The sequence below is a fragment of the Typopeltis vanoorti genome, chromosome 7 (genome assembly GCF_054136105.1).
Source record: "Typopeltis vanoorti isolate ZY-2024b chromosome 7, IOZ_Tvanoo_1.0, whole genome shotgun sequence".
Taxonomy (NCBI): Eukaryota; Metazoa; Arthropoda; class Arachnida; order Uropygi; family Thelyphonidae; genus Typopeltis; species Typopeltis vanoorti.
The window spans coordinates 58,229,925-58,248,244 of NC_143555.1; the positions used below are offsets into that span (position 1 = coordinate 58,229,925).

Genomic DNA, 18,320 nt, shown 5'->3' on the forward strand with positions numbered 1-18,320 from the left:
TTCGTATTTAAATGTTCATTGAAAAATATTGAAATAAGAGCATTTCTGATTAGTGAGGGGATGAGTAACCCAAAACTCAAGGATCGTTATTTAAAATGATTCATGATCGCTTCTCGATCTCCTAACGTTCACGGTTCCGCACGTATTGGGAACATTATATTGGACTTTGAAGCAATAGCCACAGAACATTGTTAGGAGATAATTTCCCGGTCAGCTATCTAATCTTTAAACGGTTCCGTATTCGTGAAAAGAAACTCAAGTTATTGCTAAACACTGAAACCAGCTAAAGAAAAAAATCTGTTCAATAAAAATGTAATATTTTTTCGTTCAGTTTCTATTTCCTAATCCCTCGTGTGAAAACTAGACTCACCATCCTTCTCATTTCACTGCATCAAAAGATAGCTCTATTCTCTGCGTGGAGTTGCCCTATTTCGATTTGTTGATGGATCTTAACTGAAATAATAAAAGGAAGAAGCTTCTCCCCCCCCCCCTACCGTAATGAAATAAATATGCCATTCCTTTCTTCGTTTCTTTTTTTGGGAGGAGTTTTTCTCCTTGAAAGTTTAAGTATATATATCGTGGATGACTTGACAGTTCGAAACGCTACAATTATCGCATGGAAATTTTCTTCATTCATAATACTATCAATAAGTAGTTATCGGATCTCAGATTTAAATTATTATAAATGAGAATTGAAGAAATTTCATAAAGGACTAAAATACGAGAGTAATTCTTTTTTTTTTTTTTAAACGGGTGCTTATAAATATCTATTACTTTAATTTTAAACACTAAAGTTTGACCTACTGTCATGGTCTTTAATAACTTCTATATCCAACATGTCTTTCAAGAAATACACCGATTTCTTTTCCTTTAAACCTATCACCAGAGGAACAGTCCAGAAGGATTCCAGCAGGCATATTACCTAAAAATAGACCTAATAGTTTATTGGTATATTATGTAATCACAATTCAGTTAAAATGTATATACATATATAATTAAGTATTTAAGAATATTAATCCAGCATGCAATTTGTAATAGGAACGAAGAACATTCCTGTATATCCATATTAAAATTTAAAAAAAAAAAAAATGTCTATCTATAATCGCGTGTTAATCCTAGCAGCTGGTTGGACAGATTTTTTATTGAAATTCGGTATTTAGAATCCTTACAAAACAGAACTTTATTCGAACCGCCTCACTTTTCATTCGAATTAGACCATTTGCGACTGCAAACTTATCAAAACGTTTCGAAAGTATACATAGCAACATCTTCACTCAGGTTTTAATAAATTCAATTAATTTGTTATTTAGGATGTTTCTCGTGGTTCAGTTTTGATTTCAGTCGGATAACATTTTTATTAACAAAAATTAGCATAAGGACTGGAGCTGGTAGTAATAATTGTTTACTTTCTGGATGGAATTTAATCAAATGTGGCATTCGGATCTCAATAATATAGTACTGTATATCGAATCGTTTCGATTCGACCAGACGATTCATTGCGTTAAAATTAGACCAAACGATATTTTATATTTAAAGTAAATGAAAAAGAGAAAAAAAAAAAGTTCGATATTTCAATAAACTGCACTGCTATAACGTTTGATGGATCGGTTGAATTTTTACAAGAGTACCCTTTCGATACAGCTCTTTTAATACAGTATGGCGGGAAAAAAAAACAAAAAAAAAACGAATAACTAGAACGGCTTATGTTATATTATGGGTTTCAAAGTTCAGTACTGTTATTATTTATTTTATTTTATTTTTTGCGCCATACCGTACAATAAACATAACTTACGTCGGTAATTTTCGCGAAAATGATGGAAATATCGACAATCGAGTATTCAGCTTCAGAGAATTTCAGTGTATTTCCTTATAAGCATTTATAAAAGCCTGCTCATTGGCTGCATTAAATGGTTTTAGGTTCTAGTTTCTTATAGAACAGAAATAGCTTTCACTTTTAGGTTCTGGAGTGGTTGATAAAAATTATTACATTTTCCTCCCGCCACAGTTGGCCTTTTTTGGGGGAGGGGGGGGGGGAAGACGGAATAAGCCTGTTAGACACGCAGACCTAATTATTTATAAGCAGTTAATCATCGCCCGACGTTGCGATTGTAGCTACCTTTTGTCCATTGCAACCTCCATTTTAAGAAGGATGTATTTTCGTTACCGAAATATCAGCGCGCTGAAATGACGATTCTGTCACTGCCATTTTGATCAATTTCACCATTTTATTTGATTTTTGTAACCACTTATACAGCATACTCATGGATAAGGGTAGAAAATTTAAAGAAAGCAATACCTATTTTTAAGAAAATTAAAGCTTAGATTCCACTTCGGAAAACCATACCTTATTGTTTATAAGGAGTTCTAGACCAGAGTTTATTATTATTACTTGACACCTCCAGGGAGTCCAAAGACTCATCGAGGGAGAGTGTGCCAACAGCATCGAACGATTGATCTTTCCCCTCCTAACTACTAACCGCGCTCAAACTTGTTTAACTTTTTTGTGAGCCATTAGTAGTCTCTACCAATCGACAAACATTGTAAAACTGGTGCTCTGAGGCTACAGAAAGCTAAAGGTTATCTATATTTTATATGAATACATAACTGGAACCGCCTTCATGCAGAACACTAATTCGTAATTTGTTGTTGAAAGAATATAACTAAATTGTATAAATGCAAGATTACCTGGTGAGTACTTAATGTTTTTTATGCGAATCCCTAACCTACGAAATGTTGCAAAACCTAGCACCCTGTACACTAGAACCATGGGTGAGCATTAAGGGTTAGATAACGACTCATCTAAGGACATCTAAAGGCATAAAACATCTATGCCTCTACAACTGAATTGAAACCATGGCTTAGGAGAGTATTTTTGATATTAGAATCCGTTAGTTAATCTTTTGATATGCTGGCACTCTATCAAGAATGCAATGTTTATAAAATTAGCTCTTACTTCCGTTTCATCATAAATTGTATCGCTTGAGTTTATTTTAGCAGTATCTAGTACATAAATAGCATTCCCACTGAACATGCTCAACATTTGAATCCTAGGAAAGTCATGATTTTATCCTATCACCAATGCTCTGAATGAACCGATATTTTCCTAAGGAGAAAAGCATTTCCAAGATGCTTTTCACCTGGGGGAAAAGCATCTCCAAGCGACACTCTTCTAGCCACTAGGCGAGAAGAACCTCGTATGGTTAGCCTAGATTCTTTTACGTTTTTACGTTTTACGTTTTTACGCGGATAATAAATTACGTTTATTATCCGCGGGTAATACTTTTCAACTCTGGCATGTATTATGATAGGATAAAGCACTATTCTCCAGGTAACCGCCTGACCTTAAATCTGGCAGTGATATCTACAAACCGTATTAATAAATTCCTATCAGAGAGACATGTCAGTGTAATATTTTCTTTCGGTTTCGAAGTTAATTTGAGTTTTTTTTTTTTTCAAGTGTTTCTTCGTTGAAACTTTTAGTCTGCACCGTTCCTTTTGATGAGCTTTCTGTTGTTGTCATGAACTCACATCGAAGTTCGTTGAATATTATGGTATAACTTTTGGAACATCATACACGAAATCTAATTCCAAGAGAAATTCGGGGAAATTATTTTAATATCCCATTTTTAATGCATATCCCACCCGTATTTAACAGCTGCGTTGTCTTTTAATGAACTTTTGTAGTCCATCATTAGAAGAATTTCAAATGATACCACAGATATCCTGATATTACTGGAAGCTACAGAATGGTACAGCTTGTTCATAATCACTTCGTGGTGCATTCATGACTTATTTTTCATGGTATTAACAACACCACACAATTTTATGAAATAGATGTTTTATTAGCTGCGCTTATATTTCGCTGATTTTCAACTTAGCATCATCAGAGCACAACACACTTGTACACGCAATAGTGAGCGTGTTAGACTCACTCACTGTCGTGTGTACAAATGTGTTGTGCTCTGATGATGCTGAGTTGAAAATCAGCGATGAAAAATAAGTCATGAATAACCGTCAACACCTAAGCTTATCTGTTAGATTAACACTAAGTGGTGCTTTAAATCACGAATTTCGAAGTGATTATTAACAGATTACTATGTAAAAAGTGTCAGATATCTTTTTAGTAAGCAGATATTGAAAACATTGCTACTGATGGAGCCAGTAAACACAATCGTAGTCCAATGTTTTTGAACGTATTTCTCTTATAAACCACACATTTTTAAGCAATGCGAAACAAAAGAAATCCAGGACCACTTAAATCAGTTAAATATTTAGGTAGACTTTATAGAGTATACCAGACACTAAGAACAATTTATCTTGTGACCATGTTTGTGGGTGGTGCACAGTTTTAAAAATTATTAAAATGTTTATGGATCTGAAATATACCTAAAAATATTGCAACCCATACATGCATACCGTTCCTAATACACAAGGTACTTTCCTCTCGTTTTCTTTAAATCGCATTTTTCCATTGAATATACTCCCACAGTTTGGTCGATGTAAATCAGAGCATGCATCGATATTCTACTTATGAATGGCACATTAATACAGCGATAATACAAATAAATTGTTAGTAATATTTCAGAAGTAACATTTCACTGTTTAAACCTTCCTCCTGTGCACACATAATTAAATTACCTTTCTACCGATTTCATATACTCTTCTCCGGCATTATAGTATTCATAGTATTCAAGGCTGCATTCAACCAAGAATAAATTCAGTAGCAAAAATGTCTAAAAATCAATATCAAAAAGATTTTTTTCGTTAAAAGTGGCTATCAAAGCATAATAATAATAATCATCAGCATCATCAGTGGTTCTAACAGGCACTAATGATGGTTCTTCCTTCTTCGACCTTCTTTCTTCTTAACAATTCCAGGTTATTCTAGAATGCGTAGATACCTTATCCACATTATACCTTATACCTCATATCTAAGCACGGGACTGGCTAGTTCATCTTCAGTTTAAAAAAAAAAAAAAAAAAAACCTAATACAGGTTCTTCGCGTCCTAGACGGGATTCGAACCCAAGGTCTTTCCAATTAAGGGGCATCGTCGAAATCGACCAAGCTATGGAGGGAGGGTCTTAATCAAGCTTACAGACAAATATAAAAACGCCATAACTTGCCAGTGTTAGTAGCAAAAACCTGCCTTAAACTTACAAATTTGATCAGCAAAATAAAATTCGGGAAGATGTTTTCAGTGTTATTTACAAATACCTCTCCTTTCAAAAAAATTTAAAATACATATTTTTCTTACATACGCTTGGATTTACCGCATTTATACTCGACATCCTGATTAGTCAAAGAATGTTTCAAATCCCGCCATGAAAGCAAGGGACATTTTAAGTCCTTTTCAATTATCTCGTCTCTCAGACGGAGGTGGGTTCGGTAGTACAAAGCAACCCGTTGGGGAATACACGCAATTCTCAGATGTATTGCTGTTTCCATGACCTTAGTTGCCTTTGTTAATTCTAAATTATTAATGGTAAGAGTAATAATATAACCTAGTCGATAAATTGATGTAACATTTTCGCTTTTTGCTGGAAATACGTGAGTTCGAATCCCATCTAGATCGCAAGGAGCCTTTATACAGGCTTCTGAAATGAAATCACTTATGTCGCGCAGTGATCAGAAAATTAACTTCAGTTTTATCTTTATTTGAATTTGGCTTAAGGTCCCACGTTTCAATTCAACGACCTGTCACTCACTGCCAAGAAACTTCATATAAATCTCATTACTCTCGTGATTGGAGGAGGAGGGGGTGATAATCCTATCTACAAAGTTAATTATAACAATATCTACAGGTCTATCCTGGCCAAGGGCATAATCGACACAAACTGATATACGAGACTATCTGTAGAATCATTAGAACTAAACTACTACTACTACTACCCTACTGTAACTCGGTTCTAAGTTCAATGTTATCGATTCGTCAATTTTAGTCGTAGAGATATTCAACAGGACACAGTTTGCTACATTATGTAGCAAGCTGTGTCCTACTTGATGAAGCGTTATGTCGCTTTGAAAATAGCAAACAAATTGTCAAAAAAAAGTGTAATCTTCCCCTTCAGATAACTTCTACAGTTTTGCATCGTTCAGCCGATTTCGACCAAATGCGATTTTTTTTAAAGTATAAGAATGCAGTCCACGAAATGTTAGCCTATAGTAACATTACTATTAGTGCCTTGGACAGTCTAAGGATTAGATGATCCAGTTTCCTCCTCTAGAGGTCAAACGTTTCTGAGCCCACTTCAGGCCTCCTCCAATAAGCAATCTGGTGATTTCACAATGTGCGATGAAATTCCTCTCTCACCTAATGACACTCCATAAAACATCCATGCCTGCAGGATTCAAATCCACAGCCTGCTGTCCATTGGGCTAACAAACAGGAGTATGGTCATTTCTTACCGTTATTTATACTCCTCTAAGAATTTAGGCTCAAATGGATAAAAGAGTGGAGATATCAAGGACATATACCTCTGTAGGTCGGACGGTTCAACCGATTTCGACCAAATTTCAAAGGTAGTTTGTTTCCAATGTTTCTTTGAAAGGTTTCTGAAACATGAGATAGGTAGTTTTACCCCGCTTCTATAGGGGGGGGGTATCGCTCAACAGTTTTCGTTCTGACCCCTCTCTCTCTCTCTCTCTCTTAGAGAGAGAGAGAGAGAGAGAGAGAGAGACTAAAAATGAAAGGGATTGCAGTCGGAAAGACTTATTTCAACAAACATATCTACAGGCACATAGCTACACATGTACAACTGTGCCTACCAAATTTATAATAGAGGTTTTTATGTGGCTTAGAACTCCCCTGAGAAATTCAACTCGGTCGGACTAAAATAAAGAGGTATTGGGGGGAGAGGGTGCTTTCCTCCGGCAGACACTTCTACTGGTCGCATCGTTCAGTCATTTTTGGACAGATTTAGAATATATATAGCTGTTTAAGGTCCCCTGATAGTTTTATCACACCGAAGCAATCGGTAAAAAAGACGATAAAATAAATTTTTATTTCATAAAACTAATAAATTGATATCGCATTAAAAACATATAATATGTAAGCTAAGTCAAATACTGAAAAGGGAGGAGATTTGTTGCAGTTTAAGAGGTCTTGGCTGATATTCTTTTAATTGTTGAAATGTAAAATTCCCCTCTGAAATCCAGTGCATTATGTTCATTAATCGCATGTGTTCTAATACAATGTTGGACATGAGAAAAAAAAACCTTCTAGCCGAGACCGGATAACTCACAATGTTGTCAATAAAATAACTCCTGAATTGCAGTAACCTTCGCAGTACTTGGATCACTTTACGTATGACATGGTAGACATCACAGCTACACTCAATATCAAATAGTCTAAACTGAAATAAATAAAAATATTATTTACTTTTACTTGAACATTTATCATATAAAATTTAACCCAATAGTTATAACGGCAATAAACCTCCTCATTTTCAGATACAGACTGTGCTTCATTAACAAATATAGGAAATAAAAGACAAATTTTCAGTTTATCTTCTGAGTTAAGACAATTTTGATTTCTAAGAAACAGTGGCGAATATCATGAAAAAGTTTTAAAGAATTGTATATTCGCATTAAGTAGCAGGAAAGAGAAAAACTATAGCCACGTACGAGTAGCTGACTCATAAAAATGCGTCATATTCAGTATTCAGTATTAATTCAGTAAATAAAAAGTTGGCATTAACTTTTTAACGAAACACGAGAATTTTGATAAATATGATAAACCGAAATGTTATTATGAATAACAGTAAGAGAATAGTTATCAGACTGCAAATTTTCTAGATTCAAAGAGCTACCTTCTCCCTTTGCCCAGTAGATTATCTAAAGATGAAATGAATTTCAGACATATGTGATATGAACGAGGAAACTAAAAACTCTGATTTTTGCAGAGGTCACGTTACAGATAATTACAAAAGAAACCATTACACTGATTAATTGATTTTTCTCACACATACGCAATGCGAATCCAATCCTCGAGAGTTAGTAAACCTATCGTATACTACTATACAATACTGTGGTTGAACCAACCAAAAATTCACTTGAAACAACTGTAAGTTTAATTAATAAATCTCTTTGTCACTCATAGGAATGAATTCACGTTTGCACGGATTAATTCCAAAACATATTATGACAAACATAAATGTGATTTGAAGGAGCAAGTTGACATAATCCAGAGCCAACATTAAAAAAAAAAAAAAAAAAAAAAGAGCTCTGGCGTTTTTTATTTATTTTTGAGTATGTATCAAGGAAGTTCGGCGTCACTGTGACTGATTTTTTTTTTTTTTTTTGCTCTAGATGTTGAAAAGAATATTACGTTTTAAATTACAAAATAGTAATAAGAAAAATTAAGGATTAATGGCAAAATTCAACACGCATTATTTAATATTTAATGATTTTTATAAGCGCTACAAATATTTGTACAATAACTCGAATAAATTGCTTTAAATAGAATATATTAAATATCCACATCCAAAACCATCCCCAGTATCACTAACATATACTTTAAACAGCATAGGCTGTTTAAAGTATATGTTAGAGTAAGCAGAATTGTCTGCTGACAAATCTTTATTCACATCCACTCTGTAATACTCTGCTAATAATAAAAATTATTATTAGCAGAGTATTATTATTATAATTTTGTCATTATTATTATTATTATTTCAATTATCCGTAATGAAACATAAGACCGTGTAAGGTGGTAAAGGCATTAAGACTATAGATTATTGAAGAAATGTATTCGAAGCTAGTTTTATGTTTTTTGGAGACAACTGGAGAAATATTAAAAAAAAAAAAATGATATCATCATGTGAAACAAACTCAGTGTCGGAAATAAAAACCGATCATTCTCAGCAAATAGACACCAGCTGATTATCAGCTATGATTCAACAAAATCGGTACACCTGTCACGAGTTTATATTCTTCCACCTCAAAAAAGTTGATATTTGTTTATTCTTTCATTCGTAAATACCTTTATTTTTCCTTTACTAATCTATTTTTAATTATTTTTATCATTTCCACCAGCTTATTTTCCATTGCCGTATGGTCTGATTTATACAATGAAGTCCCGTGTTATATTGCGTAAATTGTATAAAATTTGTCATAAATATATTATATTGAATTGAATATAATGGCATACAACATATTGTATTGCATACATCGGTATGCAATACAATATGTACAGTAGGTACAATATGTGTACAGTAGTAGGCATAACTAAGATTACAATGTTTCTAAGTAGAAATACATAATAGTTATCAGAACATATATTCTCAGAAAGAATCGTACCAGACAGACATGATATAAAATGATCGCGTTTTTTTATTATTATTATTAGCCAGAATGGTAATTACTAAAATTGCCAGATTTTAGTATGTACTATGTTGCTTTGAAATGTAACAAACAAAAATTGTAATTATAAATACTTAAAAAAATACGGATCCATAGTTTTTTTTACGTTGCTCCGGCATTGCATTGAACCACTCGAGAAAGCTGCTGCATAAGAGGCAATCGTACAACCAAAGCAATTTATTCGGTTTAATTTTTTGAAGATAAATTAGGAAAACAGCTGCTGTTAATGAAGCTGCTTTTTTTTTAAAAAAAATTTTAATAACCAAGTTGATGATACGATATGGAATCGATTTCCCAACATGTTCGAGTTTTATTTTATAAGTTACGGATCGCTTTTAAATTACCATGCTTATCTAAAATTACTATGTATTAGTGTTTTATTATTATTATTATTATTCCGTGCTAAAACCGTGGTTATGCCTCTAGAGATGTCAAGTTCTTTAGGAAGTTATTGGATTTTAGGAACAAGGTAGATGGACTAGAAAAACAACAGAGTGGAGACCAATGGATGGAGCAAGAAAAGGAAGACCAAGAATATCGAGGTGCCTTCAATCGTTTTCTAAATCTTAAAAATCCCTCAGAAAATGAACGGAATATCCATATTACTAATTTATTGAAGATTTCAAAATGATGTGGAACATTATTATTATTACGTGCGTATTTATGTTTATTATATAATTACTGAAGTTATGAAAGTGTAAATACATTTATTTAGCAAAATTTAAAGGCGCTTATATAAAATTATTTTCCTTCCCCTCTTTTTGTCATTGCGGCACATTCTTTTTATTATTATTATTATTATTTTCATTATGACATTTAGAAGTGGGATGTAGAAGTCTGAAGTTCTGTTTCTTTACAAAGGGACAATTTAATCATGCAGTTTTGTTAGTGTACTTTTCAGGTAAAGCAGTTTTGAGTACTTGCATTTCCTTCATCATATTTTAACTGTGTTTATTATTATTATTATTATTATTATTATTATTATTATATGTTTGTTTCCAGATATAGATATGACTCTTACTTATCTGTTAAAATTCCGCCAATCTCCAAGTATCAGTATTCAAAAGATATATTTCGGCGATTACACCACATTTTTTTATTCAGTTATTCAGTTATATAAAACACTGAAATATAAAATTATATAAAAGTTATATAAAACACGAAACTTGTTGGGAACTATTATTTCAGTGTTTTATATTTCCCGACAAGTTTCGTGTTTTATATAACTTTTATATAATTTTATATTTCAGTGTTTTATATAACTGAATAACTGAATAAAAAAATGTGGTGTAATCGCCGAAATATATCTTTTGAAACAATTAGCCACAGAAGTCTACGCCTGTAAGTATCAGTATGTCATATAATACAGTAAGCAGATGGATGTGTCACGTATTAATAATAAGCAGAAGAATCAGAAGTTTTACAGTGCTGAAAAGCAAAGCACATTACATGTTTCATAGTAAATTTATATTAGTCTCGATTATAACTATTTACTACTAAAAGTAAAATCAACTCACTAGTGTAAGAAGTCCAGCGATGATAGCTGAAGTATACAAATCATATCCACAACAACCCATGAGTTCTGGAGAATCCGTAGCACTTCATGAAATGCCTATTTGACAGTTCAAAAGGAAACTAATGCAGTTTAGCCTCCTCATTCGCACTGAACGAATAAAGTAGACTTAGATTTCCAGTGAAATTCGGATAAGATAAATCCACAATAGATTCAAAGTGACTGCAGCTTGCACTCTGATAAGAGATATGTATGACAATATCTCTGACGCGATCTGTGTGTGTGTGTCTGCAAACACACATAGACTGTCAAAACAGACACTTTTTATTTGGCTTGAATTAGAATTCAGTTCTTAAACCTCAAACGAAAAAATATATATACATATCGAGTTATCATTAGTTGTTTATTAAGAGGTTAAAGAAGGATAGTCAGATTTTTAAATCTGGAAATCGGGACGCTCGACTGAACTCAAAACATGCGGAATATATGATGTCATCAGTGACGTCTTTCAGTGTCACACGTGACGATAAACCAGTGAGTGCACATAGTATAGGGAAGTACACTTCCATTGCTTTGACTAAACTGTTCTCAACTTACGATGATAGAATTGAAGAGCTAATTGATTAAATAAAAACGGCAAGCCAATAGTTTCTATGTATGTACACTGGCAATACAAACAATTAGATGTATGTACCAGTGGCGCACCCAAAGGGCCCGGGCAGCCCCAAAGAAAAGGAAAAAACACTAGAAAATTTTCCGAAAAATCTTTTCCTAATTAAAATTCATTTTTTTTAAAATTTATGTTGTGTCGTGTCTTCTATTTCTATACTACTTATGAATTAGCGATCACTGCAGATGCTCAGTCACAGGTCATATGCGATGCATAGTGTGTGTTCGCAAATCGTCTACTCAACCCCCCCCCCCTAAGGTTAAATCCTGAGCGCTCGGCCCCCTCCAAGATTAAATCCTGAGTGCCCCACTGGTATGTACAATACAGAATTTAATCATGACGCTGTTTGGTTACTGTGAACACATGAGCGAGAAATAAGATTAAAACTGAGGTCTATTTTTATTGTGTGCGGCATTGCCACAGTGTTAGATTACTGAATATTTAATTAACGTTCCGAGAAAAGATCTAATAAATAGTCAGTCAGTAAGATTGACTGCATTCCAGGATGGAATATCGTAAAATTACATTTTATTATATCTTTACCATTTTAATACAATACTATCACTGCTAATGACTAATACGAAAGTAAAGTATTGGCCATGGCAGTAATATTTTACCAAATTTTGAAACAAGTTCTTTCCTTAAAAAAGTTTTATTTCTCTGTTGTTGCTGTATAAATTAGAAAATCATCGATCCCCTAAACATTTTCTCGATTTCCGAATATAGAGGGATTTATTTTGTTATTTTATAGTTTTGATCATTAATGTCAACTTCCCTTATACCCAATAACAAATATGCGAAAAACTGGAAAAATATTTGACGGAATGCATTCCAAATGTAATTTGTTTTCACTTGAATTGTTCAGAATCATTGCTGAGGATCGTGTTTAATGGGAGAAAATTAAACCGAATTTCTGCAGAGGCAAAATATCAGTAACAGATCGACTGAAATCTAACATTAACCAGTTTAAAACCGAACATGATTAAATCAAATTCCTTACTTGAAACCTCAAGGTTTTGCATAAGGGGAAAAATTATAGACCGTTTGAATCTTTTCGGAGCACTGATTAATGTTATGAAAAAGTTCCTTCCTGATTTAAGCTCACGCACACTTTACCGTGCAGGTTCGAAACCAAATTCGACGGAATAGGGTGCTCCTTATTTTCCAAGTTTATTTATTTATTATTATTATTTTTTTGTCGTTGTTATTGTTGTTGTATGACTGCCCTTTCATTTTTTCCCTATATAATATAATATAATAAATAAAACATTCAATAAAAAAATTAACAGATTTGTTGAAGATTTAGGTCGCAACGGCCTGTCAAAGTTTGCGTGCTGAAATAGCACAATTTTGAAACATTGAATATTTCAATATTCAATTAAATTGAATTAGCACAATAAAAATTACGACGTGCATATTTGCAACCCAAACGTGTTTTAACAAAGTTTGGTTTATTTAGATTTACGGCCGAAGCAACTCAGGCTATGAGGCCAGTGTATTATGTACGTTAATTGGGTCTGTTCTAATGGCCAGTTTTCCTGATCTGGATGAAAAACTCGAGTTTCCGGGAGAAAAACCCTGTACTTCTGTATGAGAGGTAGAGGATTTTTCTGTTCAAATTAGCTGTATGAGACCAGCTAACTCATCTTCAGTTGAAAAGCCTTGATAAATGTCCTTCGCAGCCTAGACGGGATGCGAACTCGTCTTTCGAACTACAGGGCATCGTCGAAACCGACTGAGCTACAAAAACTCTTGTTTTAAAGAATCTCATCAGTTACCTTATAGAAATGGCAAGCGTATATCAGCAAACTCTACTCTGAATCTAAACTTAGATATTTCCAATAAACTGGCAGTGTTTTTTTGGAAAGATCTAAGTTTATATTTAGTATCTGTGCTGCATCATGTGAGATTTAGGGCTATTAATAGCATTTTATGGCTGAGGAGGTTGAATTTGTACATTTCTTATGTGACACCTACCCGCGAAATGTGGTAAACCTATAGTATATTAGTACTGTGAGTATAGCAGGAATTTCTGTAGTTTATTAACCTTTAATACATTTTTTGTATTTTTTAAAATTTAATTTTTACATAATATGAAAACCATTCTCTAGAGACCAAACATGGAAGTTTTTGAAGCTACTTCAGGCCTCCAATAAGTGAGGTGGTGGTCTCACAATGAGCAAGGAAATTCATCTCCCACCCAAAAATAGAGATAATTAGGGAAGTTAAAGAGAGAACGTTCTACACAGAAAGGTTGATTTCAGGCTTTATAACAATAATAATCCACAGTACTTATAGGTCTTGACCCACAACCTGCACAGATGATTTTATAATCATAATTTAAGGATAAGGCGGCTCGACATATGACTAAACATATATTTTGGTGTGTGAATTTAATGTGTGTTCCCATAACAAGTTTTGCTTGGTTGCAGGATGAAAAGGCCAAGTTGTCAGAAGGAAAAGCCCTGTCACCACCATATGAGATTGTATAACGCATTTCCAGTTGAAAAACCTTGAATAATGGTGGGGTTCTTCACATCACCAGATGGATTTGAACCCAGATATTTCCTAACAAATGCTTTTTTTTGAAACTGCCTGTACTATGGAGGCTCTTTTACAGGATTTGTACTTAATGGAAAATCATTTACACATACAACAAAAAGAGAAATTGAAAGAACAATTGAAGTATAAGATACTGTTATATTAGATCAGAAGTTTTTAGGATTGAAAATCCATCTAAAATTGAGAATAAGCAATGCAAACTCATATATCCTAGATAAGTAATTTTCAATTATTTCAGGTATTTTCAAATATTTTCTTGCATTGTAAATTACTTACTTTTGTATTTTATAAATATCTTCAAAAAGAGAGAGAGAATTGATTTTTTAAAGTGAATGGTAAAAAATAAAATAAAAAAACTTAAACAACAAATTGCAAAAGTCTGAACAAAGGCTATGTGTTTTTTCTAAATTTATGGCTTAAAACTATGTAATCCCTACTTCTACAATGACTTAATTCGTTTAAGCTTTGTTGATAATACTAATTTGACTAATTTTGAATCTTAAACAGCAGTATGTTATTCTTGCATTCATGAAACAGTACATATCTGGTGATGTCATTAAAGTTTTCAATTGCCATTAAAATTAATCAGTGCAGCTTTCTGCTAGTCAACTGAGTACTTCATAATTATGGCGTTATCTTTTACTATTAAGAAAATATGAAAACTAAAACACACAGTTTAAATAAATCCATACCATTCGAAATACAATGGTAAAATTAAATTCAAACCAGCTTTGGAGTTCAATTTAGAAAGCTTTTAATCTTAGATGGATTTATCAAATATTCTTAGTAGCGAATAGTTTATGCTTGAATTTTGGGTTTTATTGCAACGTACAGTAAAGTGCCTATTGCAAAGGAATAATCATCCACTTTTGGATGGTTGCAACAAATATCTTAAGTATAGCCAAATGTTTTAAAATATATTTCATATTTAAGTACAGTGCGCCTACAGATACGAGACCCTTCGACACTTCTGCGCAGGGCCGCCGAGAAAAAATTTTGGGCCCGTGAAAAGTCTGTGGTCCGGGCCCCACTTAAAAAAGTGCATCACTTTTGTTTAATAAAAGTTAATAAAACATTCACAAAACTTTCGTCTATCAAAATACTAACAAGAACGAAGCGTTCTGGCAGGGATACTGTGAATACAATTACTAGCTAGCGCTAGCGCAGCCGACTGCAACAACCTTGCACAAACGACTATTGACGTCATCACCCGCTATAACTACAGCGATCCGCGCCGAGAGAATCAAGGGGGGGATAGTGGAAGATTGACCGCAATTTTGATGAGAACGGATGTGTTATTTTAGACTGAGCATGATTACATTGCATACAAGGTTTCTCAGTAATCTCACATTGCACTGGTGCTAACAATGTGATTCCTACTGTCTCCCCTCTGCACAAAACGTGCAAGAGGTCAAACGGCCGGCAGGCCCCACCCGCAATGAGGACCAATGGTGGATTTAAGGTTTTATAGGAAGGTAGGTTTCTAAACTGGCCAAGTGAGATATTGATACTCCTTTTCCCCAGTTAGTAGGTTGCAACAAGACTTAATTTGCTAGTAGACCAACTCAATCTACAGGACACTTGCTGGCAGGCCCCCCTAGTCCTGCGGGATTATTTATTCTGCTATCAACCAATTTCTGCTGGCAGGAAATTGCCACTTTGACATGGAAAACATCAAAGAACAGATCCAGATCCATAATAAGGAGCAGTCCCTAGAGGTAATGAAACTCATAATAGGCAAGCTAGAATCTGACTGGCCAGGATTTATAAAACAATACATTCACTCCAACGATCAGGATGGAGAGGAGGAGAATGAGATTTCACAAGATGAACTCATCGCTGCTCTGTCACCAAAATCCCTCTGTCAAAACAACTGTCAGGGAGAGCGCTCTAACAAAAGAACTATAGAAGACCAGATGGATGAAGACATACCAACATCAGATGTCCCGAGGAACACCGTAAAGGTTCCACCTGTTATACTAAGGGAAAAGGATAAATGGACCACTGTCACACATCAGCTCTTAGAGAACATAAAATCTCATATTCCTGGGCTAAAAACCAAGATGGAGTCAAAATCCAGCCAGCCTCAGTCACTGACTACAGACAGCTGACAAGATTAATGGATAACAAGTCTTCCATATCACACTTTTGCTTTACCCAGTGAAAAGAATCTCAAAGTAGTACTTCGTGGGGTAACCGAAGGTGTCACCTGTGAAGAAATCACTGCTGACCTTATGAGTCAGAGCCTAACACCAGTGAAAGTGAGCAGGATGCTCAGGGAAGATAAACGGCCAATGCCACTGTTACTCATAGAAATTGATAAGACACAGAGATATATGAACTGGCAACGATCTTGGACTCTACTGAACCACTAAGGAAACAGTCATCAGCTGGACAGTTCCATAGGTTTGGCTATGCCCAAAAACTTGCAAAGCAAATTACAGGTGTTTAAAATGCGGCAAGGGCCACTAGACCGTCATGTGTACAAAGCCAAGATCCACACCAGCTAAATGCGCCAACTGTGGAGGACCTCACCCTGTCAACTACAAGGGATGCATTACACACCCAAATAACCGAGGGTCAGCAAAAACTACCCTTCCAACACATTTCAGCGATGCTCAAGACAGCCGTGCAAGTCGCAGCCCGGTCCAAATTATCTCCAGCTTGACAACTCAGGAAAAGAAACAAATGCCCAAAACTTATGCAGCGGCAACATGAACAAAGGCTGCTCCATATCATGATCAAATAAGCTCAAATCTAACATCAGTGCTAACTGCCTCACTAGCTACCATGTTACAAGAATTCAGTATGACAAATCCTTCGCCATCCTCCACGAAAAGATTCCTACAAGGTACTCACTCAATTCTGACAGCCCTCAATAATGAATAAAAGAAAATTCCATCCCAACTCTCTCATGATCACTGCATGGAACGCCAATGGACTGAATAACAAAATCCTAGAACTACAAAGTTGACTCACAGACACAATCCTGACATAATACTGGTAAACGAGACACATCTCTCAGGCCAGCTAATAATCCCAAATTATGGAACTATATTATTATGTACAAAACAGATAGACTCACCAGCAGCGGAGGAGGAACAGCTATATACATTAAAAACTACCTAAGTCACAATGTTCTGACCAATCCACAAACCAAGAACCTAGAGATAACAGGCATTGAAGTTCATACCAACAATGCTGGCAGCATCAAAATCTATGCTATATATAATTCACCAAGCATTCCATTACTGGTATTTGACTTGGACACCATTCTCAGCTACACAGACTCCATTGTCATGGCTGGTGACTTTAACGCCAAACATACAGTCTGGCATAGCTCCACAATCAACAACAAAGGTCGAACTCTAAACCATTACTCAATGCAACATTCTATTGTTGTAACCAGACCCACCCATCACAGCTTAGCTGGAAGTTCAGATGTACTTGACATAGTCTTTCTCAAAAACATCAGATACCAATATCAGCTGGAAACAATAAATGAACTTTCGTCCAATCACAACCCTATTCTGCTTCAACTAGGTACACAAGAACAATTCTCCTCTCCTCACTCTTTCATATCTCGAGACAAACAATCCAGAATCCTACCTGATCACATTGGTCCAGTCCCTGCTATTCACACTAAAGAGGAGATAGAATTGGCTGCAAACAACCTTACCAGTCAAATCACAAATGCAATAAAGTCAATTACCCAAACTACAGTCTTTCACCCAAATGGTTGGATCCCCCGAGGAAATCATGGATTTAATCAGACTGAAAAACAAAACCAGAAAGAGGTATCATAACACAAGAGCCCCTCAAGATAAAACAAATTTGAATAAATTAAACAGACAAGTCCAAGAAGCCCTCGAAAAACATCGAAACCAAGAATGGGAATCTAAGCTAGTGAAATTAAACCCAGAAGATAACTCCATTTGGATGTTTCTGAGAACCTTCCACAATAAAAGGCAACTTTTACCCCCAATTCAGACCACGAAGGGAATAGCCCATACTGACAAGGAAAAGGCAGAGGCTCTGGCTGACAGCTTGGAAACTCAATGCAACCCCTCTTATGAAAATTTGAACATCAATCTCATCTACAAGATTCACTGCCAAGACAGGCAGGCCATAACACAACAAAAAGATTACCTTGAACCTCTCACACCCACTTCTCCAACAGAAGTTATAAATATTATAACCCACCTGAACAACA

General features: G+C 34.8%; 1 protein-coding gene across 2 annotated transcripts in view; it reads right to left on the bottom strand.

Annotated features, from left to right (window-relative positions):
• Positions 1-11,108, bottom strand: part of LOC150104701 (uncharacterized) — a 51,651-nt gene extending 40,543 nt beyond the window's left edge. Inside the window, exons 1-2 of one of the 2 annotated variants that reach the window (XM_090395886.1) lie at positions 10,880-11,108; positions 805-922 (exon numbers count right to left, since the gene is read on the bottom strand). In XM_090395886.1, the coding sequence (XP_090252012.1) occupies positions 805-922; positions 10,880-10,939 (178 nt within the window). In that variant the 5' untranslated portion in view covers positions 10,940-11,108. Of the gene's footprint in view, positions 1-804; positions 935-10,879 lie in introns of both variants that reach the window. The other variant, XM_090395887.1, reaches the window with a different exon arrangement.
• Positions 11,109-18,320: the final 7,212 nt, after the last annotated feature.